A 24,770-nucleotide genomic window follows, 5' to 3' on the forward strand; every position below is an offset into this window, starting at 1 on the left:
CAACCAATCAGACAGCTCGGCGGGAGGGGCAGAGGTCAGGGGGGCGGGGAAGGACAGGGAAGAAGCCAATGAAAGGCTCACTTGGAGGCTGGCACCTGGACCTTTCCGGGTCTGAGGCTGAGCGGACCCCAGTCCACGCCTGCAATCCAGCCAGGGTGGCAGAAAGATATAAAATCCAGGCCCTTCAGTACTCCTTGGGTTCTGGTAGCAGGATGTCCATCCTCCCTACATCCCTATTGCCCTCCTCTCGCCGGAGTCCAACTACCCTAAGCTCTGACTCCATGACTCTTCCTCCCTGAGACCACGGAAACCCAGGAGCCTGAAACTGATTTCTCAGCATACCAGTTTCCTCTCTTCAGAGGGTCCCTGTCCCACCTTCCCAGCCCTACCCTTAAGCAGCAAAGCCAGGACCCAGTCCCCTCAAAAAACACACAGTGGCCAGAGAGTATAAAATGTGTATTAGATTTCATATGCACAGTGGGGACACCAACCTCACAGAGGCCATAGTTCCAAACCAGTGATTAACAGTAATGAACCACCCCTGCCTACTTTCAACCATTCGTCTAAGACGACAGATGGCTGCTGCCTCTGGACTGAGATTTTCTCCTCTTCGCTGGTGGGGGCCGGCTGGAACTGAGAAGGGACACAGTGGAAGTCTCAGGCCCCTTGGGGGTGCCATTCTGCTTCCGGAAGGCAGCTTTCTTGAAAGGTTGTTCTGGCAACTGCTGCTTTACCTTCTCAGCCCTTTTGCTGTTTCCAAGGGGCTGATCACAGTCCTCAGGCTTGAGAGTGGCCTGGGTCTTGGAGAGGGACAGCACTGGCACTTCCGTGTCCGTGCCCCTGGAAGCATTCTGCTTTCGGAAGGCAACTTTCTTGGAGGCCTGTGGCATAGCTGACTGTTGCTTTAGTTTCCTAGGCACCTTTGGTCCCCTGATCACTTCAGCTTTTTGAGCTGGCTGGCTGCTATCTTGGAGCTTAGAAGCAGCTTGGGACTTTGTGTCACAAGATACAGTAGGCGAACTTGAGTCTGTCCCTTTGGAGATGCCATTCTGCTTCTGGAAGGAGGCCTTCTTGGGATGTTGCCGTTTCTGCAACTGCTGCTTTGCTTTCACAGCCACTCTGGCTTTCTTGGCAGGATGGCTGCTGCCCTTAGGCTTGGGGGTCATCTGATCTTTCACCTCAGGCAAGTCTAGGTTCGTAGGGGTGGAAGCTGCAGAATTTCCTGGTTTAAAATTAAGCATATGGTTTGGGAAAATGGGCCTCATCACTGGATCCTCATCATTAGTGGAGCAGGTAAATGGTATTAAGGTAAGAAAACTGCCTGGGTACTGTTGGCCAAGTGTTCCACACAGCTGGGATAGTGCCTAAGAGCACACTACCTAAATTCGTATTACTTAACATCACCCGGCCTTTACTCAAGTCATATTTGAACCTCGTATTAAGGAAAAAAGGATCAAAAAATAAATTACGAGAAAGGGATCATTCCCCACCCATAGGCAAAAAGGTTTCAAACGAAGCTCTGTCCCCTTGAGGGCAGGAGGTAACAAGGCACTCTGAGGAGGAGGGAAATCCTGAATACACCTGAAGCACTGGGCTTTTTAAATCAAAGACCTTTTTTTTTTCATGTGGATTTTGATGAGATACAAGAAAATAAGTCACACATAGCAACCAGAAACAAGCCAGTAAGACATAAGTGAGAAATGACATTAAATAGGTACTTTTCAAGTTACAGTGAAAAAAAAAGTTACAGCAAATTTCTCTAGTTCTAGTTCTTAAGGTTTCTGTTAACATTCAGATGTGACTTTTGTGAGGGACATTATTTATAAAGAAAAAAAAAAAAAATCAGGGCACCTGGCTGGCTCAGTCAGTAGAGCACATGATTCTTGATCTCAGGGTAATGATTTCAAGCCCCATGCTGGGCTTGAACTTAAGAAGTTACTTAAATAATAAAAAAATCAACTCAATAAGTCACAGTTTGTAGTCCAAGAAACCTGCCTCTCCCTCTTCTAACTAAACCTGGGTTATATCCCAGCATGCAGCACCATCAAGCCTGTTCCAGAAACCCCACCCTTCTCTCTGAGATCCAGGCCAGACTCAAGATGACTGAGAAAAAGAGCTGCAATTAACGTGATGGACTCAGAGAACTGCTGATAGTTCTGAGGAGACTTGTGCCAACCCGGTGCTGACAGTGCTGGACCAGCAGAGGTCTATTACCAGGAAGGCACCCCTTGGCCAAGAAGGAAAAGAAACCACAACTGCACTGGGAGTGCATCTAGTGCCGAAAGACTGCAGCGACTTGGCAGAATCAAGGGAAAAGTCCCCATCTGTACGTGTGCTTTAACATACACTCAAATGGGGTCCAGGCTCCGGAACAATTCTAATTGAAATGAAAGAGGCTTCTCATCCAAGCACGCAAAGGCTGGTGTAAGGGAGGCAGAAGTACCTCCCTTTCCTGCGTCACACGCCTCTTTCAAGGCAGAGAGAGCAAAGGTGGTGGGTGATGAAGGGGAGAAAGAGCAGACTGCTTACCTGTTTGGGATTGAGGGATGGAATTAGAGAATTTCTTGAACTTGGCAATAAAGAAACCATCCATATTGTGGGTGTGAGGATAGAAGCGGCGGGTAGAACGCAGAGTGGGGTGGAAGCGCCTTTCTCGAAAGCGAGTAAAACCTTCCTGGCCAAAGTCTAGACCTGTGGGCACCAACCGCACATTCCTCTTTTTCAGGGCATAGTCTACCACCCACTCATTCTCTTCCACCTGGATACGTGGGGGAGACAAAAATGGACGGAAAAGCAGAGCTGGAGTTGAAGAGAGCTCTAAGGGGCAAAGAGACCCCTAGCCCTGTCCCCTCTTGCTCTGCCACAACAAAGGCCTCACCATGATGGAACAAGTGCAGTAGACAAGGTAGCCACCTGTCTTGGAGGTGGCATTGACAGAGTCAATAGCACTCAGGAGCAACTCCTTCTGAAGGTGAGCACAACGCAGGATGTCCTTCTCATCCTGTCCCAAGGAGAGACCGATACGAGGGTGTCAAAACTTCAAAAGGCAGCCTCAGAAGAGGCAAGCTACTAACTGCTCAAGGTGCCCCTCTACCTCCCATTCCACCTCTGCAAGGCCCAGCCAAGCCCTCTCAGCTGGCCCCCACTCCCACCCTTAGCCCCACCCCCCAACTCCTCACCTTGTTAGTCTTCACAGCTGGGTCTTTGGAGATGACCCCGGTGCCACTGCAGGGTGCATCCAAAAGTACTCGGTCAAAGCCCCCCACCACCTGGGGAGAAGGGGTAGGTTAGTTAGATGTTTTGGCAACCTGTACCGCACCATTATTTCCTAGGAGCAAGTCTAAATACCGTGAGGTCAGGAAGGGGACAGGTGAACTGGAAGACCTCAAGAGAGACACACATAGGGGAACTCCACCTTGGGGAACTGACGCCCATCGTAGTGGCTGATGATGGTGTTAGTGACTCCCAACCGGTGCAGATTACCCACGACGCTCTTGAGCCGCTCAGCATTGGCATCATTGGCAAGAATCACACCTGTGTTCTTCATCAGCTGGGCTGAGGGGAGAGAGGGCACAGTGCTCACCAGCCAGCTCCTCTGCCTCCACACCCGCTGGCCACCCTCCTGCCCAAGAACCCGTAAGTGAAGTCTCACTGCTTCAAGGCAACTTCACTCCCAATAAGCCTCCTCCCCACAGTCTACTGTACGGGTCTACCCAATCTGCACTCTGAGATGAACAAGACTGCTGGTGTGGTTTCTTTCGCTGTTACCGAACATCTTTTTGGTGCTAACAGCTAAATGAAATGGTTATGACTACTTGTGTGCTGAACACTTGACCAAGGACTTCTAACAGTGTATCTTAATCCTAACAACCCAAGCATAATATAACCCCCAAACCAAGGACACTTACCACCCCATTTTACAGATAACGAGAGAAGACCAGGGGCTCGCCTGAGGTCATATGGGTAGTTAGTGGCACACATGGGGCTGGACCAGGCTGGCTCCAGAGCCTACACTCCTCACTACTCTGCTAGTTGCTTGTGTATGGTTTTCTTGCACACTAGTAAGTTAGCAACCCCATCTACTCCAAAAGCAGAAAGCCAAATGGCTCCTACCCCACCTTCCCTTTTCATACCTATGTAGCTAGTCTTTCCTCCAGGAGCACAACACATGTCCAGGATCCGCTCGTGTTCCTGGGGTGCCAAGGCCATGACTGGCAACATACTCGAGGCTCCTTGAAGCATATAGTGCCCAGCCAGGTACTCGGGGGTAGCACCTGTGGAAGGACACCCATCTGTGACATGCTGGGACGAGGGCAGGGACAGAAGGGCTTCCAGGCAGGGAACACTTACCAATGGGCACCGAAGAATCATATACCACCAGTCCAGTCTTTGACCACTTGCCCAGGGGATCCAGGTTAACGCCACGGTTAATTAGCGCCTGAAGATAAAATGAAGATTTTAAAACCTTGTAGGTTCCTACACCCAGAAAACAGGTGGAAATATGAAAACGTGGTTCCACTGAGGCCTGTGGCACCACCACTTCCAGAGCTTGTAGTCATGATACAATCACCACAGACTCATTGGCTGTGGCCTCTCCCATACCATCCTATGATGTCCTTTCCCTTAGCCTGAGGCTCCAACTCAAGGTCTGAATTCCAGCCCAATGGAGCAGACTGCCAGCTCCTGTCCTTTTGTTTCCTGGAACTGAACTCTGATTTTCCAAAAGCCTCAGGCACCCCTGCCATCCAAAAATGTAACATCACAACACACTAAAGATAAAGATCAGGTAGGTTACCTTCGCACCAGGAGAAAGACTACATACAACACCACACCACTAACCGTAGAACAGTGGTCTTTACCATGGGGTCCCTGAACCCTTGGAAACGAGGAGTTTAAAATACTGTTTGTTCATGTGTGTCATGTCTTTTTCTGGGGGCAGGAACCACAGTTTTACCAACTCTTCAATGATCTAAAAGGCAGACAACTCCCATTTTGTTCTGAGGCAGCACTTTTTCCCTGATGCCAGCGTCCTAACCCTGTCACAAGGAACAGAGGCTGAAGGGATGAGTCTCCCACTCCACAGAGGTCCTGGGCCCTGAGTCAGTCAGATAAATCCAGCATGACACTAAGCCTGCCTGGGTTTGCCTCCTGGGATCATGCCTGTACAAGAAATGCTTACGTACTAAGACCCCAGTCCCCCAACCCCCTTCAGAGTGAGAAAGAGGAGTCTCTGGGGTTAGAAGTCAACACTTCCCTGAGATAAATCTCAAAATCCAGCCCTCACCTGAGCAAGGTCTCGGCGCCGGGTTTTCAAGGTATTGGTCCTGAGTGTGATGGGCCGAGGTACCTCATTAGCTTCTAAGAACTCCACCAACTAAGGAAGCAAAATGGCAGGGAGCAAGTCAGGCTGGCCAAGGAGCTCAGCCAGAAGAGAAAAGAGCAAGGAGACGGACTGCCTGCCTCATTCAGGGTAAAACAGAGAAGATAAGAAAAGAAAAGCAGAAGGGGCCTTAGATTAGAATTCATTACCTCAGACAGAGGGAAGAGGTCCATGAGCTTGCCAAGCAGGAAGTCTCCATAGGAGTAGTAAGTGGCCAGATCCTTCTGAAGCCGGTGCAGATATTCAGAACGAGATCTACCTTCCTCCCGCTGCGTCCCAAAGTCACGCAGCACTGCCACTATATCTTGGATGCGCTTGTGAATTCGTTGCAAGTCTGGAGCCTGGGCATGTGGACGTGTTAAGGAACTGTTTGGTGACGTCCCAGGGCCTGGAAATCCCCTCTCTCAAGCACCTTCTCCCTACCCCTCACCCTGCATTGGAAGGATATCCTGCTCCATCTCCCCAGCAGAGGGCAGCACAAAGGGCTCCTCCTCATCCACATTGATCTGCAGGCCCCCATCTGCCTCATCATTCTTTTGAGGGCCTGACTCAGGGGATTCTTCCTCGGCTTCCTCCTCCTCCTCCTCCTCAGTCTCCTCCTCACTCCATTGGCTCCTACAAACAGGTCCAGAAACAGTGATTCACAGATGAAAACAGACACCTCCTCCTTCCTCAATTCCTTCATCCCAGCTGTTGCCTGGGCTCCATCCTAAGAGTTTCCAAAACTCACCCAGCAACAGCTTCCTGGGCCTTTTGCTTCCGGGCAGCCCTCTCAATGGGCAGCAGCTGAAAAAAGAGGCAGGAGCTAGTAATGCAAAGCCTGCTCTGTCACTCTCCCAAGTAGTATCCCATCTCTGTACTTTGTTTCCTAAATGCAAATGTAACTCTCAGAAGGAAGGAGGAAAGCTAAAGAAGTGAATAGAAGTGAATATGTCAACCATTGTTGAAACTAAGTAACATCATAGAGTTTCATCACACTATTCTACTTTTGTGTGTAACTCACTTCCCATTAAAAGTTCTGAATGTTAATACACCCCCATATGTATACAGAAGAGACAAAAATTGTCCTTGGATATCCATTTTGCCACATTTCTTCCAGACATACTATTTTTCATAGTTGAAATCGTGATGCATTTTCACATGTGTTTCCTGCCTTTTTTCATTCATTCACAGATCACCAGCATTTTCATAGACATAACGGCCAAATGTTAATTTAGTATATAAATGAACCATAATTTACTGAAGCATATTGGTTATTTTGGCAGTTTTCAGAGTTTTGGGCATTAAGGTCCACAACGTGTCTGCAAATCTCCTAACAGTAACTCTGTAGAGAAAAGGCAGACTGTGAGAAACAGTGCAAATGGGAACTTTCTTTTCATCCTATACAACCCTGTATCACCTGAGTTTTCCTAACATATACTAATTGTGTAATACATAGATAATTTTTTTTTAGATTTTTTTTAATTTTTATTTTTTTAACATTTATTTATTTTAGAGAAAAGAGCATGAGCGGGGGAGGAGAGAGAAAGAGAGAGACACAGAATCTGAAACAGGCTCCAGGATCTGAGCTGTCAGCACAGAGCCCGACGTGGGGCTCAAACTCACGGACCATGAGATCATGACCTGAGCCGAAGTTGGACGCCCAACTGACTGAGCCACCCAGGCGCCCCAGATTTTTTTTTTTTTTAAGTAATCTCTACACCCAACATGGGGCTCAAACTAACAACCCTGAAATCAACAGTTGCATGTTCTACCAACTGAGCCAGCCAGGAACCCCTACATAAACGTGAATAAATCTTTTTTTTAGATTTTTTTTTTTCAACGTTTATTTTTTTGGGGACAGAGAGAGACAGAGCATGAACGGGGGAGGGGCAGAGAGAGAGGGAGACACAGAATCGGAAACAGGCTCCAGGCTCTGAGCCATCAGCCCAGAGCCTGACGCGGGGCTCGAACTCACGGACCGCGAGATCGTGACCTGGCTGAAGTCGGACGCTTAACCGACTGCGCCACCCAGGCGCCCCATAAATGTGAATAAATCTTTGTCCACATTCTGGATCATCTTCTTAAACGGAATTACTAGTTCAAAAGGAAGAAACTCCTAAGGTTCTCAGATACCAAATGCTTTATAAAAAATGTGTATGCATTTCTATTCCCCTCACATTGGGCATTCAAAGATTCCCCTGACCATATCCTCACCACCGCTGAACAGTCTCCTATTTCAAAATGCTCTATCCTACAGCTTTTCTATACTTGCATGTGCACTGAGCAAAAACACAGATGACAGGAAAACAGTGGCGGAATGCTAAAACCCCTTTTCTCTACTCCACGTATCCTCATCACTGACGGATATTCTCAAGGATCTGGAAAAACTACAGGCACCTGGGTGACTCAGTCAGTTAAGCGTCTGATTTCAGCTCAGGTCATGATCTAGCGGTTCATGAGTTCGAGCCTCATGTTAGGCTCTGTGCTGACAGCTCAGAGCCTGGAGCCTGCTCCAGATTCTATGTCTCCCTCTCTCTGCCCCTCCCCTACTCTCACCTTGTCTCACTCTGTCTCTCAAAAATAAACAAATGTAAAAAAAAAAAAAAAAAAAAGGATCTGGAAAAACTAAAAGGCAAGGATCCCTTCCTGAACACCCACAGAGAGAAACCTCACCTCTTCACCTTCATCATCGTCCTCTGAAGTGGAGTCAGCGCCATAGTCATCTATCATATCAGCGTCACTGTCCTCAGAGTCCCAGAGGCCCCCCTGGTTCACCACATCATCCTCTTCGGAGTCGTCTTCCTCCTCCTCCTCCTCCTCCTCACTGCTGTGAGTTGGTGCTGGACGCTTCTTGCCTTGAGAAGCACGGAGTAAGGACTGGGCTCCCTTCTTACCAGGTGTCTGGACAGCTCCTCCAGAGGCTCCTAAGGGTTTGAATAATCCTAGACTGATGGCAGGCACACACTGATGAACCCTGTACTTTCTACCCCTAAAAATGTCCTCTGGCTGTTCCTTTCACTCCAGAAATGCTCAACAAGTCCTTCCCTACCCAGGACGTAGAGGACTTCTCATGTAGCACACAGCTCCTATGTTCACTGACCTTTTGGTAACTTTCCAGGGAATGGTTTGGCCCCAGGAAACTTAGGCATCTCAAGGGCTTCAGCAGAACCCAACCTTCTCTTGGCTGCCCTGAAACGATATGTGGAGGAAACAGAACACACCTTTAGACTCTGCCATAGAAATGCATAGAAATGCAACAGTCCCCAAACAACCCTTTCCATCAGTATGATCACGTGTAATCATGTGACTAAAGATGAACAGTACCAATTTCGTCTATGGAAGTCTGGACACCCACACTCACCTTTTTCGAGCACGACTAGACAGCCTCTTAGAACTTTCATCACCTGCTGTATTTAAAAAAGAGAGAGAGGCAAAACAGTAGGTCACAGGGGAAATGAAAAAAGAACATTAGAAAATAAAAGTGAAGAAAAAATTAATTCACTAATTAAAGGGAGTAGGTTGTAACTTGCTTCATAGCCCTCCAGGAAGAGTTGGATGAGAGACGTAAAGATGATCTCCATCTAGTTGTGCATCACCCAAATCCAAACTGGGCCTCCCTCCAGGTTTCTGATTTCAATCAATAGCATTACTACCATCTTGAAAACAAAAGATTCAAAATTCATCTTTTCTCTCTGGCCTTGGACCTAGTGTACAGAGACATGGCTAAACGCACCAAAGGTCTGAACTGGTAATGGGTTGGTAAATATGGGACCCGTTATGATTCCTCCTTCAGGAAAATGGTGAAAACAATCTGAAATAAGCCAGCATGGCACATACACTTGCTCCTTCTGTGGCAAAACCAAGATGCAAAGACTAAGCTGCGCAGATCTGGCACTGTGGTCCCTACACTACCACTTCTGCCATCGCCGTAAGTCTGCCAACAGAAGACCGAAGGAGTTGAAAGACCTGTAGAAGCTCCACCATTTCAAACACTGCTAAGTCTGTAAGAAATGGACAAAGTTATGTAACAAACAAAACTGTCTTGTCTTCTCCTTTCCTTTCCTCTCAATTTACTCAGTAACCAACCACAGATTTTACCTTTGTAGGTGATTTTTTCTTATGTTCTCCAAGAAATAGAAAGTTTAAATCTCAGCCCTGTCATTTACACGACCAAGTTACTTAATCTCTCAGCTTTCATCTCCTTAACAATGCCTCTCTCACAGGGCACTAAGAGAACGAGATGAATGAGGCAAGATAATGTATCCAAAAGCTTCAGTATAGTGCCTAGCACTTTCTAATACCTCAATAATCTGCACTGTTTTCTCTAAATGCCCAACACAAAGTACCTGTCCATTCTTCTCTCCCACCCCAGCCTTCCATGCAGCAGACATGTGGGAATCAGATCTGTGCCTTGCCATAGCCATGCCCTCCACAACACAACTAGTTGATGGTGACCACTTTCTTCTCAACTTCCACTTACTAACATGTCAACCATCTTCCAAAACCCAGCTTACAATCTTTTTTTTTTAACATTTATTTATTTATTTTGAGTGAGCACAAGCAGGGCAGGTGCAGACAGAGAAAGTGAGGCATAGAGAAGAGAGAGAAAGAATCCCAAGCAGGCTCTGCGCTGTACAGAGCCCTACAAGGGGCTCCATCCCTCAAACTGTGAGATCGTGACCTGAGATCAAGACCTGGGCTGAGATCAAGAGCCGGACTCTTAACTGAGTCATCCAGGTGTCCCCCAGCTTAAAATCTTTTTAAACTCTGTGTAGGTCGTCTAAATCCCTTCAATGTTAAACTGGACCTCCCCTTGCATGGGTGCTTCAGTCCCTGCTACGTCTTCTGTAAGTAATAAGGACAGTGTTTGATTCATACTTACTTTCTAATAACTCACACAATATACTCTGGTTCCTCTAGAAACTGTCTAAATTCGGTAACTCGGCTCAAAGAAAAGTCTACTTGAACAGTGACTACAGAGACTAAAAACGGAAGGGGATATGATACAGATGAAAAACTGGAGCAAAACCTAAAGAACTGGAGAAAGGGAGGAGGTGAGGGGAGGAGGCCAGGCCTAACCCTTACCTGCTGGCAAGAATCTGGCTAGTTCGGTCTCAGCACCCTTCTGTTTCCGGGCCTTACGGCCTGGCCCGCGCTTCTCCTTTGCAGGGTCCAACTTGCGCCCCATAGTACTGGGGAAAAGAAAAATGGGAGAAGGTAGAGTCGCGCGTATTGGAAAGGGAAACGGAGACCGCACACTTAGCATATTAGACTGGTAAAGGGAATCGCCTCGAATCTCGACTCAGCACTCCCAACAGCCCCTAATGGCATGACAAAATCTCCATTTTATGCTGGACCCGGCCCTTGGGTCCCACACCATTTGTACTACGTCCCCCTCCCGACGCCCCAGTCTGAGTCAGTGCAGTCACCCTTCCCCAACTTCCTCCACACCCACCCGAAGCCTCGGCTCACTTGAAATAGGGTCCAGGCCCGAGAGGCCCCTGGATAAGCGGCTCGGCACTCCACGTGTACTCTGAGACTAGGGTCGGACACCACACGCTACGGAAATGTTTCACGCAGGCGCACAGAGCGCTCCCGCCTCGTAGCCCCGCCTCTTCCGGTCGGCCGCAGAACCCAGAACGTAGGCTCCCCCTGGGAACGCGCGCGAGGCTGGCGGCAGCACCGCCGGAGGAAATTCGCAGGTGGACCGCTTCCACTCAGTCCCCGGGAGCGGAGAAAGCAATGCGGACGGGACGCTTTCCAACGCCCCCTCCACCCCACACACCCCACCCCCGTCCGCAAAGGGTTGGCCTCTTGCCTCATTGCAGTTATCAGTGGGAAAAACTGGTACCTCCACGCCGCCGCTCCTCCAACCAGGGCGTGAGACTTCGGCCCTCCTCCGCCCTACCATCGTCTCAAGACCAACGAATCGCATGCTTCTCACCTCCCAGCCCTTTGATTAGGAGACCCGCTTCTTCGGCCCCCAAAACCCCCGCTCAGCCCGTTAAGTAAGGTTCGTCTCTGCCTGGGTTCACATCTCTAGAGGCTAGAGCAAGACTTCTTGTGTCCTATAATTTCACATTAAGAAAAAATTACAGCCTTCTTCCAAATAAACACTAAGGCGGTGCTTAGCAGCTGTTAAAAACATTTCCAAGCACTTTACTATTTTTATCTTCACAACTCTATGAAGAAGATATCTTTATTTTATAGGAGAAATCTACAGCCCAGGTAAGTTAACTCCCTCAGGTCACAAAGCCATGAATCAGTAGTACAGGGTATGAACCCAAGTATGGTTTTGGAGCCTCGCATTTTCCAGGTGGCAGTCATCCTTGATCCCCACCACATAAGGCACATGCACGCAGAACATGGCTCTTCTAAAGAATATCAGAACACAAGGTGACCCCCTTAGGTTTCAAATACACATTTCCCAGAGCTCCTGTCATACACACTCATCCACCTGCACCTACACCCACACTGAACCAGAGCACTAAAATACAAGGAAACTTTTATTTTCAATTTTCATCAAGAAATTTGCTGTGGTTTTTTATGCTTTTGGTTCTTTTTTTTTTTTTTTTTTTTTTTCCACTTTATTTCATTCTAGCTGCTCAGTGGCTGGAGCCGCTGGGTTCCTGGTATTAAAAAGATGCCAACAGAGGTAGCTGTGTCTCGCCCAGGGGCCCGGCCCACTCTGAATACCCCCAAAAAAGGAGAAAAGAAAACACAAAATAAACCAACAAAATAAAACCAAAAGGAGGAAGAAATTCAGATCGTTTTCTTCAAGCCTGGCGGGAACCCACAAGAGTTTGTGTGTAACAGGCGTTACGGTGGGGAGAAGCCAGGGCCCAGAAGGCCAGCCCGCCAGCTCCCTGCAGATGGCGCCGGCGCTACTGCTGCATGTCTCTCCAGCAGGAAGGGCACCACCGCCCCTCACTCCCTCCCCTTCCCCAGTGCACTGGGGGCTGTTCCTTTACAATGTGGAAGATGGGGCAGAAGGAAGGAGAGGGTCTCTCAGGCCCCAGGGGAGAAGCTGGGCAAGGGAAAGTGAGGAAGGTCACTGCTCAGCGGTGGAGGTGGTATCATCGATCCGGATCTTCACTGCTGCTGGGCTACCTACAGGAAAGAGAGCCAAGGGAGTCAGAATTCCAAACCATAGGAATCTACCTGATCCCAAGGGAACTCACCCGGTAAGCCCCTGCACCCCCCAACCAGGAGAGCAATATTACAAGTTCCAGACTGGCTCTGCTGGAACAGCTGGCCAGAAGAAAACACTCTACCTGCTGTGGAGTAGGTTCGGGTGCTCGGTTTGCCAGGCGGCTGAGAATGTTACGCTCTGACATCTGTAGCCTCACAGCAACTGGGGGAATTCGGGCTATAGTAGCTGGGAGTCGAGTCACATCGGCTTTCATGTCACTCAGCAGTTCTTCTAGCTGTTTCAGAACTGCATGGGGTAGGGGTGCAGGGAGAAACAGATGGTGAGCTGTGGTAGTCAAGACTGAGATCCTTCTTAGCACGGTGAACCAGGCCCCTCTGTTACTTCTCAGTGATCCAAGTGACTGATGTGCTGGAGTATGGTCTGTCAGTCAGTCACCTGACTGGCCTCCACCATACCCATACGTCTTATATTCCACTTCCAACTGTCCATGATGCTATGCTTTTTTATGCCACTTAGCCCTCAATGCACTTTGCTCCATATTGTCTCGTCTGTATTCTCCCTCCATGAGAGAAGCTTATTCCTGTTCTTTCCTTTTTCATCATCTTCCCTCTCCAGCTTTTGGAGCTATCTCCTCCTTCCTTTGTAACAGCCTTTTTTTCCTCATTTCACCCTCCACCCCACCCCCCATGTTTGAACTTTAGTTAGAAACAAAATGTTGAAAGGGATCTAGAATCTGACTGGATCTTAAATCACCTGAAGTCACCTCTAAATTATCTCAGATGATACTCTATTATTCTGCTTTGCTTTCCACCTCCAAGAACTTGAATATATGGAGTTAAAAGAGGCAAAGAACCACTGTCCTTGATTGCCTCTAAGATATTAGCTTTTCAAGGAAGAAGGCAAAGATCTCAGCCAGAGGAACTCTGAAAGTTTTGGAAACAAGGAGTAACTATGTATTCGGGAGGAGGAAGGAGACCGAGTCAGCAGGAGGCAGGGGAGCCACTGGCTACCTTTGTGCAGGACTGCATTGGCTGGCTTGTTTCCTGCCATTGACTCCTTAGACAGGTGCTGATGACTCTCCGCCAAACACTCCACCTCAGCAAAGCGGGTGTTTAGGGCCATGGAAGGGTGAGAAGGGTCCTCGGACATGTTCAGGTAAGCTGCCCGGCGCAGCTGTTCCTCAATCACCAGGGCTTGTTCTAAGAGCTAGAGAAGGATAAAGAGGAGATGGGGGTTGGACTGATACTTACTCTGATTTTTGACAGGCTTCTCAGAACCTATAAAGAACCTTACAGACGGCTCCCCCACACACAAGCAGCTCAACATCACATTGCTTTTGCTTTTTTTAATCCCCATTTGGAAGTCCATGTTTTTAAAACTACTTGCCCTTTATTGATTTGCTTATACAAAAATGATAGTTTCAATTTAGAAAGTAGATCGTATAAAAAATTAAGATTGTAAGTAATTGCACCTCCTAAAGATACTGTTAACATGTTCTGGTTTTTCTTTGCATATATATTTTTTTATGTACCAGAGATCACTCTCTCTCTATAGATCTACATCATGGCTTCACTCAAAATTCCATAGTAAAAACCTTCCTTTATTATTAACTGCTCTTGACAAAAAATGCTTTTTTTTTTTAAATTTTTTTTAACATTTACTTATTTTTTGAGAGACAGAGAAAGACAGAGCAAGAGCAGGGGAGGGGCAGAGAGGGAGACACAGAATCCGAAACAGGCTCCAGGCTCTGAGCCATCAGCACAGAGCCCGATGTGGGCCTTGAACTCACTAACCATGAGATCATGACCTGAGCTGAAGTCGGATGCTTAACCAACTGAGCCACCCAGGCGCCCCTGACAAAAGATGCTTTTTAGTGGTTGCATGATAGTCCCTTCTATGGATATACCTACCACATCATATCACTTAAGTTGTTTTACTTTTTAAAATTATTTTATTTTCTTTTGTCTCCATATCTCATTTCCATTCCCTTTCCTTCCCCAATAGGCAACGCTTATAATATACTTACTGCGTGGTTTTTGGTGTTTTTGAAGACTGAATATTGGTTCATGTGCATATTTCTAATTTAACAAAATGTTGTTCTGTACACATAAAAAGCTTTTTCTTCCTTTCCCCACTTCAGATCTTTTTAATTTGTTCAATTTATGTTGTTCTATTACATATATTTTGTTTCTTCTGTTGCTTAGAACGCTTCATGATGTGAACCCACATTTTACCTATGCACACTCCCAGTGTCCCAGCTGAACATCTAGGTTGCCTACAAGCCCCACCACCAAAAATTATGCTGCAATGAACACTTACACGTCACCTGATGGAGCTACGTAAAAGGTTCTTTGCAATATATTCCGAGGGACAGAATGCTGTTTCAGAAGTTATAAGACTTAATTTGCTCAAGTATCCATCCACTGGTTCTTAAAAACAATAAAGCCATTAGGGGTCAGGAAATAGGACAGTATGAGAATAATGGGCTGTTGTTTCTTCCACAGGACATGCTTCATCAAGCAGAATAATCTATCCCCAGACAGACCAAGCATCTACTTTCAATCTACAGATCCTGTCTCCTTCACCAACTGCCTTTTCCTGTCCCATACTATGAGCTTTCTCCAGGGCCAGCCCTTGGCTTGCTATTCTTTTAACGCACTCCCTTAAGTGATTTCTCCTTTCCCAGTTCAGCCAGCACCTCTGTGCAAATGATGCTTTTTGAACCTTCATTTCAAAGCACTGGGTGTTCTGATCCCACTCATGTGGTTGATCACTCTGATCCCACTTGTTTATGGTGATGGGGTAGTGGGAGAACACTAGGACTTTTTCTAAAGTTTAACTCTACAAACTGCTCCCTCCTCATACTTCTCTGAACTGCCAATGATCATTTTTCTTGGTGACTCAGGCTCAAAACTTTAGTTTGTATCTCAAATCCAATCAGTCAAGAGTCAGAAAACTATGGCCTATGGCCAAAATCTGGCACATTGGCTGTTTTTGTATGGCTCAAGAGCTAAGAATGGTTTTTTTACATTTTAAAAAAATACCTTGTTTTTCTACGTAATCTCCACACCCATCGTAGGGCTCGAACTTGTAACCTCAAGGTCAAGAATTGCACACTCTACCGACTGAGCCAGCCAGGTGCCCCAGTTTTTTACATTTTTAAATGGCTAGAAAAAAATCAACAGTTTGTGACACTTTGTAAAAATTATATGAAGGTCAAATTTTGGCATCAATAAATACAGTTTTATGGGAACACATTCATACTTACTCGTTTATCACCTGTGGCTACTTGCACACTACGAGAGTATTTGCAACATGTACATCCCACAAAGCCTGAAATAGTTACTATTGAGCCCTTTAATAGAAAAGGTTTGCTGACCCTACAATAAATCAGTAAATCCTATCAATTATTTGGTATTTTGTTTCCTTTATCTTATCCTTTTCATTTTCTACAACCAGCACCACAGCCCAGCCTTTACTACCTCATGACTGTACAGCAGTTCTATAATCTCATGAATGCTGTTTCCATTTCCCTTGGTCATATCAAAACTCTTCACAATCCTTCAATGCCTGCCCAATAACTAACTATAGGGTCAAGTCCAAACTATCATCTGGTGCCAAAAAACGCACCTACTGACCTCTAACCCTTACCTATCTCTCCAACCTACCTCCCACCATCACCCAAACAAGTGTTCTCTACAGCCCGACTGGACTACTTGCTGTTTACAAACACCATAAGCTCTGCTGCCTCTAGGTCTCTGCCCTACCTAATCCCGTTGGTTCAAACAGCCTTCTGTTTCTATCCAGTTATCTCTATTACATTAATCAAAACTTAATTCCAATACCAGCTTCTCCACAAAGCCATTTGGGAGCTCTCTTCTGGCTCCCTAATTTTCCCTGGAGAACTTCCATATGAATCCCTCCCAATACACAGAGTGGCATTCATTTTATCACACATTTGCCTCTACCTTAAACCAAAAGTTCCTTGAGAATAGGCACCATGCCTTATTTTTGTATCCCTGTGCCACTCGTTGCTTGGCACACGTTTGAAGATTTATTAGTGTACATTTCTTACCCCCCAGTTACAGTCAGCTTAAAATCCCCATATCTTGTCTTCATGGTATCCCATTTTGATGGTCTGCACAAAGGTTCCCTCAATGTACGTTTGCCGAATTCTAGACTGAGACTCTCTTCAGCCCTGGGTTTACTAACTCTAGTGATTCTGAGAATGAAGCTCTACCTTTGCATCTCCTCTTTGCATCCACCCCACCCCTTATCCACACAGGTGCTCTCAGATGCAGATAAAAGTACCACTAGCCCACTGACAGCCCTCCCTCTTCAAAGATCCAATTCAATCCCATCTCTGTATCTTTTCTGCACACTCCAACCTATAGTGTTCCCCCAACATATCCACTGCATGTCTGTGTCATTTATTGGTATGTATGTATTTAACTAGGCTCCATGCCCAACGTGGGGCTTAAACTCATGACCCTGAGATCAAGAGTTGCATGCCCTACTGAGTTAGCCAGGTGCCATTCTGTCTGTGTCATTTATTAGGCACAGTCATCTTCAGCCCTTGAAGAGCTGGTTAACTTTCGAGTCTCTAGGTCTTAATTTTCTTGCTTTTTTTTTTTAACTTTTTATTTAAGTTATCTCTGTATTTGTGGGGCTTGAACTCACAACCCCAAAATCAAGAGTGGCATGCTTTTCCGACTGAGTCACCCAGGTGCCCCCATATTTCTAATATTTAAGATACTTGGGAACAAAGCCTTTCACAATATAAAAAGTTAAGTAACATACACAGGAAAACACAATAAACAGCATGGCTGCATGAATAGACTACCTCCTTTGTAGTCCCTTCTGCACTGTAAAGGCTGTCATTTCAGGGCGCCTGGGTGGTTCAGCTGGTTAAGCATTCAACTCTTGATTTCAGCTCAGGTCATGATCTCAGTTTGTGAGATCAAGCCCCACGTCTGGTCTCTGAGAGTGCAGAGCCTATTTGGGATTCTCTCTCCCTCTCTTTGCCCCTCCTCCTCTCCCCAAAATAAATAAATAATAAAATAAAATAAAATAAAAATTAAAGCTGTCACTTCAACATTTCATTCCTCCCCATCCTGCTCACCTTGAACCTTCGGGCTAGAAATTTATTCTTGATCTCTAAGAAATTGCCACGATTCATTTCACCCTTGAAAGGTTCATTGAGGATGGCATAGCGTGGGTCATTCTGGATGTCCTGCCACCGAGCATAGCCATGGCTATTGGAAAATTGCTCAGGAAAAACAAAACAAGGAAAGAACCTCAAACATGGGATCTTCAGAAACCTTCACCAAGAACCTCAGCCCAGACTCAGGCAAAGGATACTTTATGATGCCAGCCAGCAGCCAGTAGTCATGTCGCCGATGCCAGATCTCATAAGTCTTCTTGGTGACTGTGGCTGCCCGCTCCTCATTCTGCCAAAGGGAGTGCAACTCTGAAGAGAATTTGGGGAAGGTTGGGGAGAAAAAGAGACACAAATGTCTTTAAGAATTCAAAAAACTCTTTATCTCTGCCCCCACAGATGCCATCTTAGTAGTATAACATGCCTATGGCTTTCTAACACAGAATCAGCTTGACAGTCCCTCATCTAATGAAGTCTTTGTACAGGAACCCTAATTTCACTTTAGATGCTTCTAACCCCAGATGGTCCCTCATTGTCATACCAGTAAAACCACCATCTGCGATGTTGAACATAAATCGCTGTTTAATATTTTTTTTCTGCTTCTCGTCATTCAGGTCCTTGGGGGTCTCTCCATTCTGAAGCATCACCTCTTTTTTCTCTTCTTCTTCTTTCTTCTCTTCTACAGGATATGCAGAAGAAAAATATCAGCGCCATACAAAAGCATAGCACCTTGGCCTTTACCCACAGCATTATATGCTGCAAGTATCCAGCCACCTCCACCCTTTCTCCACACTGTTTCTCAAACCCAGAAAAAGATGCCACCGGCCCATGACAATCATATGTAGGGACAGATGGAGTCTTTTAGCTTGGGATAAAATAGCTATATGGGTGTGGATGGGAAGAGGCCAGGGGCTATCCCAGAGATAAAATCCTTGCATCTAGTTTTAGAGTCCTTTTTAATCATAACCAGCTTCTCCAAACACCCACCTTTGTCCTCTACCACAATGGGAGTCAGATCTACTGCTGACTTCTCCTCTACCTTCTCCACGTCAGCAACACCTGGGGAGAACAGATGGCATCGAGAGTGTATAAAGAAGAATGTTTTGGGGTGCTTGGCTGGCTCAGTCACAGACATGCAACTCTTGATCTCGAGCTTGTGAATTCAAGCCCCATGTTGGATGTACAGATTACTCAAAAATAAAATCTTTTGGAGCACCTGAGTGACTCAGGGATTAAGCATCAAACTCTGGATTTTGGCCCAGGTCATTCATGATCTCACAATTTGTGGGACTGAGCCCTGACTCTGGCTCTGCACTGATAGCACAGAGCCTGCTTGGGATTCTCTCCGCCCTTCTCCCATTTGCGTGCACTCTCTCTCTCAAAATAAATAAACGTTAAAAAATAAATAAATAAAGGGGCACGTGGGTAGCTCAGTCGGTTGAGGGTCCAACTTCAATTCAGGTCATGATCGAGCAGCTCGTGGGTTTGAGCCCCACTCAGGCTCTGTGCTGACAGCTCAGAGCCTAGAGCCTGCTTCGGATGTCTCCCTCTCTCTCTCTCTGCTCGTCCCCCACTTGCACTCACTCTCAAAAAAAATAAAATATAAAATTTTTTAAAATAAACATTAAACAAATTTTTTTGTAACAAAACAAAAATAAATAAATAATAATTAATTAATTGACTTAAAAAAGAAGGGGGCTCCTGGGTAGCTCAGTCAGTTGAGCTCAGTCAGTTTCAGCTCAGGTCATGATCTCACAAGATCTAGCCCCAAGTGGGGCTCTGCACCGACAGCACAGAGCCTGCTTGGGATTCTCTCTGCCCCTACCCTGCTCATCCTTGCTTTAAATTTACATATTAACTTAAAAAACAAAATAAAAAAATAAAAATGTTCTCTGTTCCTCACCATAACCAAATGGAAGTCTTTTTTTTTTCTTCTTAAGTTTATTTATCTACTTTGAGAAAGAGACAGGGGAGTGAGAGCACATGCAAATGGGGAAGGGGCAAAGAGAGAGAATCCCAAGCAGGCTCTGCACTGTCAGCAAGGAGCCTGACTTGGGGCTTGAACTCACAAACCCTGAGATCATGACCTGAGCTGAAATCTGACGCTTATCTAATCGAGCCACCCACATGCCCTGGAACAGTCTTAATCCTAAATCTCCATGATTAACATCATAAAAGACATCTTAAGGGGGAAAAAACCCTCAATTTAAATTCAAGGGTGCAGGATTCTTCAGGGTTTCACTTCTTCCTGATACCCCATAGCCCAGTTAAAAGTCCAAGAGCTTCACAGGGATCTGCACAATGTAGTACTTGAAAATGTGGATACCTTTGGGCTCTGTCTCCATCGGTTCCTCTGTTCTCTCCTTCACCTCTGCCTTTTCCACTTTCTCCTCTCCCTCGGGAGGTTCAACAAGGACTTTTTCATCCTCTGAGGCAGGGGCAGGGGGTTGTGTACACTTCAAAGGAAAAAGACATAAGTTGAAGCAAACAGGCCAACGATCGAAAAGGATGAACGATCCATTTACCTTCGGTATGGCATCCAGTCACCCCCATCTCTTACCTCGACAGTGGCCTCTGGGGCTGCAGATTTAACCTCCTTTTCTCCTTCTGCACTCTCTTCTTCTTTGAGGCTATTCTCTTCTATTTTTATCCCATCCTCTGCAGACCAACAGAAGACAATTAATTAGGAGGAAGGTCCTAGACCAGCGAGAAGGTCACACCCGCTCAGTTTGTCTCATCTTAAGTTGTCCTCTCGTGCCTTTAAGAGCCAGCCCTATTCTTAGGACGGCTCTCCTAAACTGAGAGGGAGATTGCTCTGTGTCCTGCCAGACTCCCCTGTTAGAGCTGAGCACAAGGGAGCAGACAAAGCATAGGCAAGGACAAAAGACAGAAAAAGAGTACAAGCACACTTACCAGCAGGTGGGGCAGGTGCAGGGGTATTGGGTTGTGTGTCCCCTGGAGTGGAGGGTGTGGGAGTCTTTGGGGAAGGTGACCCTGGCTGGGACATTTTCTTGTTCTCCTCTACTTCAGCAAGTTCAGGCATGCTCCAGCGCCCATTGACATGTTCAAACTCCTGAACCTGGAGCAATAAGACAAGATAGTGAAGACTCAATTCCAGCTCTAGGCTCCTTTCCTATTGGCCCTCCAGTTTCCCCTACAAACCCTGAACAATGAAAAGAGGCTCAGGGCTCACCTTCTTTCGAATCAAGGACATGACACCAATTCTAGTAAGGACATGCTGGCGAGACAGGCCTTCTCGGGGGACACCATCAGCAAAGGTCTCAGCCCCATCTGCCCCCGGCTCACATAAATGTCGCATAAAAAGAGACACATAAGCCCTGTAGTAAGGAAGTGAAAAATGAGTTAAACAGCTATCAGGCCAACTCCTAGATGAGATCTTTCCAACCACTTAGGCATTAACTTAGGCAACAACCACTCTGGCTCCATCTTGAGATAAAGCCCACAGTCGCATTGAAGGATGGTTCTCCAGATCCCACACCACGCCCCAGGTTCTCTTCTAGGGAAGCTAGAAACACAAAGAGCCCTATTACTAACAGCTTCACCCATCAACTTCAACAGAGAACACGGACAATTTCCCTGCACAGCCTGGATGAGTAGTGTGGAATGACCAGAGATTAAAAACTCTTGCTCTGTACAGTCACTCCAGCTCTCAACTTACTTGAACTCTTTCTCTGATTTGCCTCGCAGATCTCTCACAAGCCACTGGGTGGTAAAAGCATCCTGAGGTGGCATCCCATATCGCATAATTGCATTAAGAAAGGCTTTTCGCTGACGAGCATTAAAGCCAAGTACCTAGAAGAAGAAGGAGCCTACGTGAGAGGGAGCAGGTCTTACTCCATCAAAGACCAAATATCAATCACTCACCCATCACCCCTCCTTAGAATCAAACAGCACTTACTTCAATATTCCCACCAACACGGGCCAACAGAGGAGGCAATGGCTTATCTTTATCATTCCGCAGGCCCTTGCGACTGGGCCTGCGGGGAGCTGCAAAAAGAAAAGGAGGCATAAGCGACACTGACAGAGGTATTAAACAAAGTAACATTTAAAAGTCAGCAGAAAGGCATAGCCCTCACCTTCTGAGCGTTCATCAAAGTCTTCATCACCTTCCTCTGAGGCCACTGAATAATCGGACTGGTTGTCGGACTGGTCGTCCTGCCAATCTGGAGGGAGAGAGGGCAGATGAGCGGGGCCCACTGCTCTAGTGGAACGGCCCATGGGTGGGGGGCGGGGCCGGCCACACACACCTCGGTCCTCCTGGGAGCCATCATTGTAGTTGACCTGTTTACGGATTCTTTTTCCTTTGCCCAGATTTCGGGCTAGATCTTCTTGCTGCTGCTCATAATGGTGCCGCAGCAATTTCTCCCAGTAGTCAGGATCCACACTTTCTTCCTGTTTTATGATTTCTCGTTCTACCTCCTCTTCCTCCTGGGACAGAGGGAGGGCCAGGACTCAGGGGTGCTGAAGTCAGCACCACCAGCTACCCCTGGTCCTCACAGTTCCCACTGTGCTAGCTCCTTTTCAGGACTGGACTCTGAAATACTTAGTGTGCCTGGTTGGACCTAAGAACTTAAGAGAAATTTAATTGACAGGACATGGCTCCTCATAATTACATAGAGATTAGCAGTCAACATAACTAAAGAAAAACGTGAGATGACGTTATCACAAGAGAAGCATGAAGAGACAGTATGCTTTCTTCTAACACTTTTTACTGAGACCTACACAGTTGGGAGACAGCAAAATATACGAAAAAGAGATTAGATAGGAAGGGAGAATAGAAGGGCTTCTGGGGGCGCCTGGGTGGCTCAGTCGGTTAAGTGGCCGACTTCGGCTCAGGTCATGATCTCGCAGACCGTGAGTTCAAGCCCTGCGTCGGGCTCTGTGCTGACAGCTCAGAGCCTAGAGCCTGTTTCAGATTCTGTGTCTCCCTCTTTCTGACCCTCCCTCGTTCATGCTCTGTCTCTCTCTGCCTCAAAAATAAATAAACGTTAAAAAAAAAATTTTTTTTAAAAAGGGCTTCTGAAATACTACAAAAAATCTTCATAAGAGATAAAGTAGAAGGACCATAAGCTCTTCTGTTCTTCATAATTTCATAAAAATTTGTCAACTGTGTGCAAAAAACAAAACCAAATTATACATACTCTCTTATGTTCTAGTAATGTTTACGTTCCTCCAAAAATCTTTTTTTCAGACACTTCAAGACCAGTAACTGATTCCAAATCCCTTACATTAGAACTAAACCACTACTAACAGCATATTAGAAACACCCTAAATGTCTATCATGGAACTAACTGAACCAATTCCTGGGGGTGGGGAGTGGGCAAAATGGATGAAGAGGGTCAAAAGGTACGAACCTCCGGTTATAAAATAAACAAGTACTGTGAATGTAACACACAGCATGGTGATTACAGTTAATAATCACCGTATTGCATATTTGAAAGTTGCTGAGAATAGATCTTAAAAGTTCTCATCACAAGAAAAAAAATGCACAACTATGCATGGTAACAGATGTTAACTAGACTTACCAGGTGATCGTTTCACAAAATACATAAATATCAGATCAATTTGTTGTACAACAGAAACTAAACATATATGCTGTCAATTTTACCTCAATCTTAAAAAATAAATCATGGGGGCGCCTGGGTGGCTTAGTGGATTAAGTGTCCAATTCTCGATTTCAGCTCTGGTCATGATCTTATGGTTCATGGGATCCAGCCCCATGTCAGGCTCTGATGCTAAGAGCACAGAGCCTGCTTGGGATTCTCTCTCACTCTCTCTGCCCCTCCCCCGCTTGCTTGTTCATGCTCTCTCTAAATAAATAAATAAATATTTAAGTAAATAAATAACGGTACTTACAAACAAAGATATATTATGCAGCAAAAAAAAGGGGCGAAGGGGAGGCCTGGTTGGCTCAACTGGTACGGCACATGACTCTTGATCTCAGGGTTATAAAGTATGAGCCCCACACTAGGTATAGAGATTAGTTAAAAAATATATAATCTTAAAAACATTTTTTTTTAAAGGAGGAGGAGCTCTTTATGTAATTTATGTGGGCTAAATCTCCAAGATTAATCAAATGGACAAAAAGCAAGGTACAGAACATCATATATGACTACTTTTGTGTTTAAAATGAAAAGGGAAAAAAGTGTTTATATGTGTGTATGTATGTATATATAGGCACATGCATGTATACATACGTATGAATGTAATTTGTATGCACATAAAATACCTTTAGGAAAATATACAAAAAACTGAAAACTTCAGTTATCTCCAGGGAGGGAACTAGATGGGAAAGAGATAACTTGGTATCTTCTGAATTTTGAATGTGCATTACTATTTATTCAAAAAATACAATTTAAAAAATCTTATAAGGTAGATGGCAGCCACAGCTGCTAATGAGAGGGCCATTTGTATACCTGAGTAGTCAACAGCAGAGGTTATCAATGGGAGGATCACCCTCCCTTCCCAACCATTCAGCATGTGCTGCCCCAAGCCAATCACCCCCCCGTGCAGTCACTGCCCCAACAGAAACACAAAGCACCTTACAGGAGGGCGGTTTTGACTGAATACTACAGCCCATACACCTATGTCAGACTTCTCAGTCACAGTTCCAACAGAGTCTAGTAGCATCATCTCCAGAAGAAAACAAAGAGAACAGGTATATATCAGAAAAACACAGCAATAAGGGGGGATGGTTTTGAGTTGGAAAGCTGGGAAAAGATGGCAAAGACTGCCAGAAAGCTATGCCAATTTTCAAAGAACTCCGAGTTGAATGGTCTAAAGAGGACCAGAAGAAAAAGTCAATTTGTTTTTTTCATTTTATACTCTACTTTTGGGGGAGAAAATTATTAAAGAAGCCACACATTCATCAGTTTTAGGGTTTTTTGTTTTGTTTTTGGTAAAAAAGGAAAGGAAGAAAAGAAAAAGGGAAAACAGTTCTATTGCTATAAAAAGTACAGGGAAATAGGGGCACCTGGGAGGCTCAGCTGGTTAAGCAACTGACTTCGGCTCAGGTCATGATCTCACAGTTTGTAAGTTGGAGCCCCACATCAGGATCTCTGCTGTCAGCACAGAGC

At 45.8% G+C, this 24,770-nt stretch overlaps 2 protein-coding genes and 1 non-coding gene across 10 annotated transcripts in view; all 3 read right to left on the bottom strand.

The window, feature by feature from the left end:
* Positions 1-439: 439 nt before the first annotated feature.
* On the bottom strand, positions 440-11,009 carry NOP2 (NOP2 nucleolar protein). Of its 2 annotated transcripts, none has more exons than XM_045061294.1 (16): positions 10,818-11,009; positions 10,448-10,554; positions 8,724-8,769; positions 8,463-8,551; positions 8,036-8,286; positions 6,111-6,166; positions 5,829-5,995; positions 5,530-5,729; positions 5,285-5,374; positions 4,351-4,438; positions 4,134-4,274; positions 3,416-3,555; positions 3,180-3,269; positions 2,879-3,001; positions 2,530-2,758; positions 440-1,222 (listed from the first exon to the last, which is right to left on the bottom strand). In XM_045061294.1, exons 2-16 carry the CDS (start codon positions 10,548-10,550, stop codon positions 564-566), a joined length of 2,472 nt encoding a protein of 823 aa, XP_044917229.1. In that variant the 5' UTR covers positions 10,551-10,554; positions 10,818-11,009; the 3' UTR covers positions 440-563. The 2 variants fall into 2 exon arrangements, with proteins under 2 accessions (XP_044917229.1, XP_006933509.2); XM_006933447.5 differs by having other exon boundaries at positions 10,835-11,007.
* Positions 11,010-11,921: 912 nt separating this feature from the next.
* Positions 11,922-24,770, bottom strand: part of CHD4 (chromodomain helicase DNA binding protein 4) — a 29,859-nt gene continuing 17,010 nt past the window's right edge. For 3 of the 7 annotated variants that reach the window (XM_023256722.2, XM_023256724.2, XM_023256719.2), the window contains exons 26-40: positions 21,942-22,122; positions 21,771-21,857; positions 21,593-21,681; positions 21,353-21,486; positions 20,867-21,011; positions 20,587-20,752; positions 20,234-20,331; positions 20,000-20,129; positions 18,661-18,732; positions 18,215-18,352; positions 17,877-17,985; positions 17,638-17,770; positions 13,523-13,721; positions 12,637-12,800; positions 11,922-12,472 (exon numbers count right to left, since the gene is read on the bottom strand). In XM_023256722.2, coding sequence (XP_023112490.1) covers positions 12,455-12,472; positions 12,637-12,800; positions 13,523-13,721; positions 17,638-17,770; positions 17,877-17,985; positions 18,215-18,352; positions 18,661-18,732; positions 20,000-20,129; positions 20,234-20,331; positions 20,587-20,752; positions 20,867-21,011; positions 21,353-21,486; positions 21,593-21,681; positions 21,771-21,857; positions 21,942-22,122 — 1,863 coding nt within the window. In that variant the 3' untranslated portion in view covers positions 11,922-12,454. Of the gene's footprint in view, positions 12,473-12,636; positions 12,801-13,522; positions 13,722-17,637; positions 17,771-17,876; positions 17,986-18,214; positions 18,353-18,660; positions 18,733-19,999; positions 20,130-20,233; positions 20,332-20,586; positions 20,753-20,866; positions 21,012-21,352; positions 21,487-21,592; positions 21,682-21,770; positions 22,123-24,770 lie in introns of all 7 variants that reach the window. The other 4 variants (XM_023256723.2, XM_023256720.2, XM_023256721.2 and 1 more) reach the window with 3 other exon arrangements.
* LOC111561579 lies at positions 20,417-20,556 on the bottom strand. The gene has a single exon (XR_002744221.1).

The sequence above is a fragment of the Felis catus genome, chromosome B4 (assembly GCF_018350175.1).
Source record: "Felis catus isolate Fca126 chromosome B4, F.catus_Fca126_mat1.0, whole genome shotgun sequence".
Taxonomy (NCBI): Eukaryota; Metazoa; Chordata; class Mammalia; order Carnivora; family Felidae; genus Felis; species Felis catus.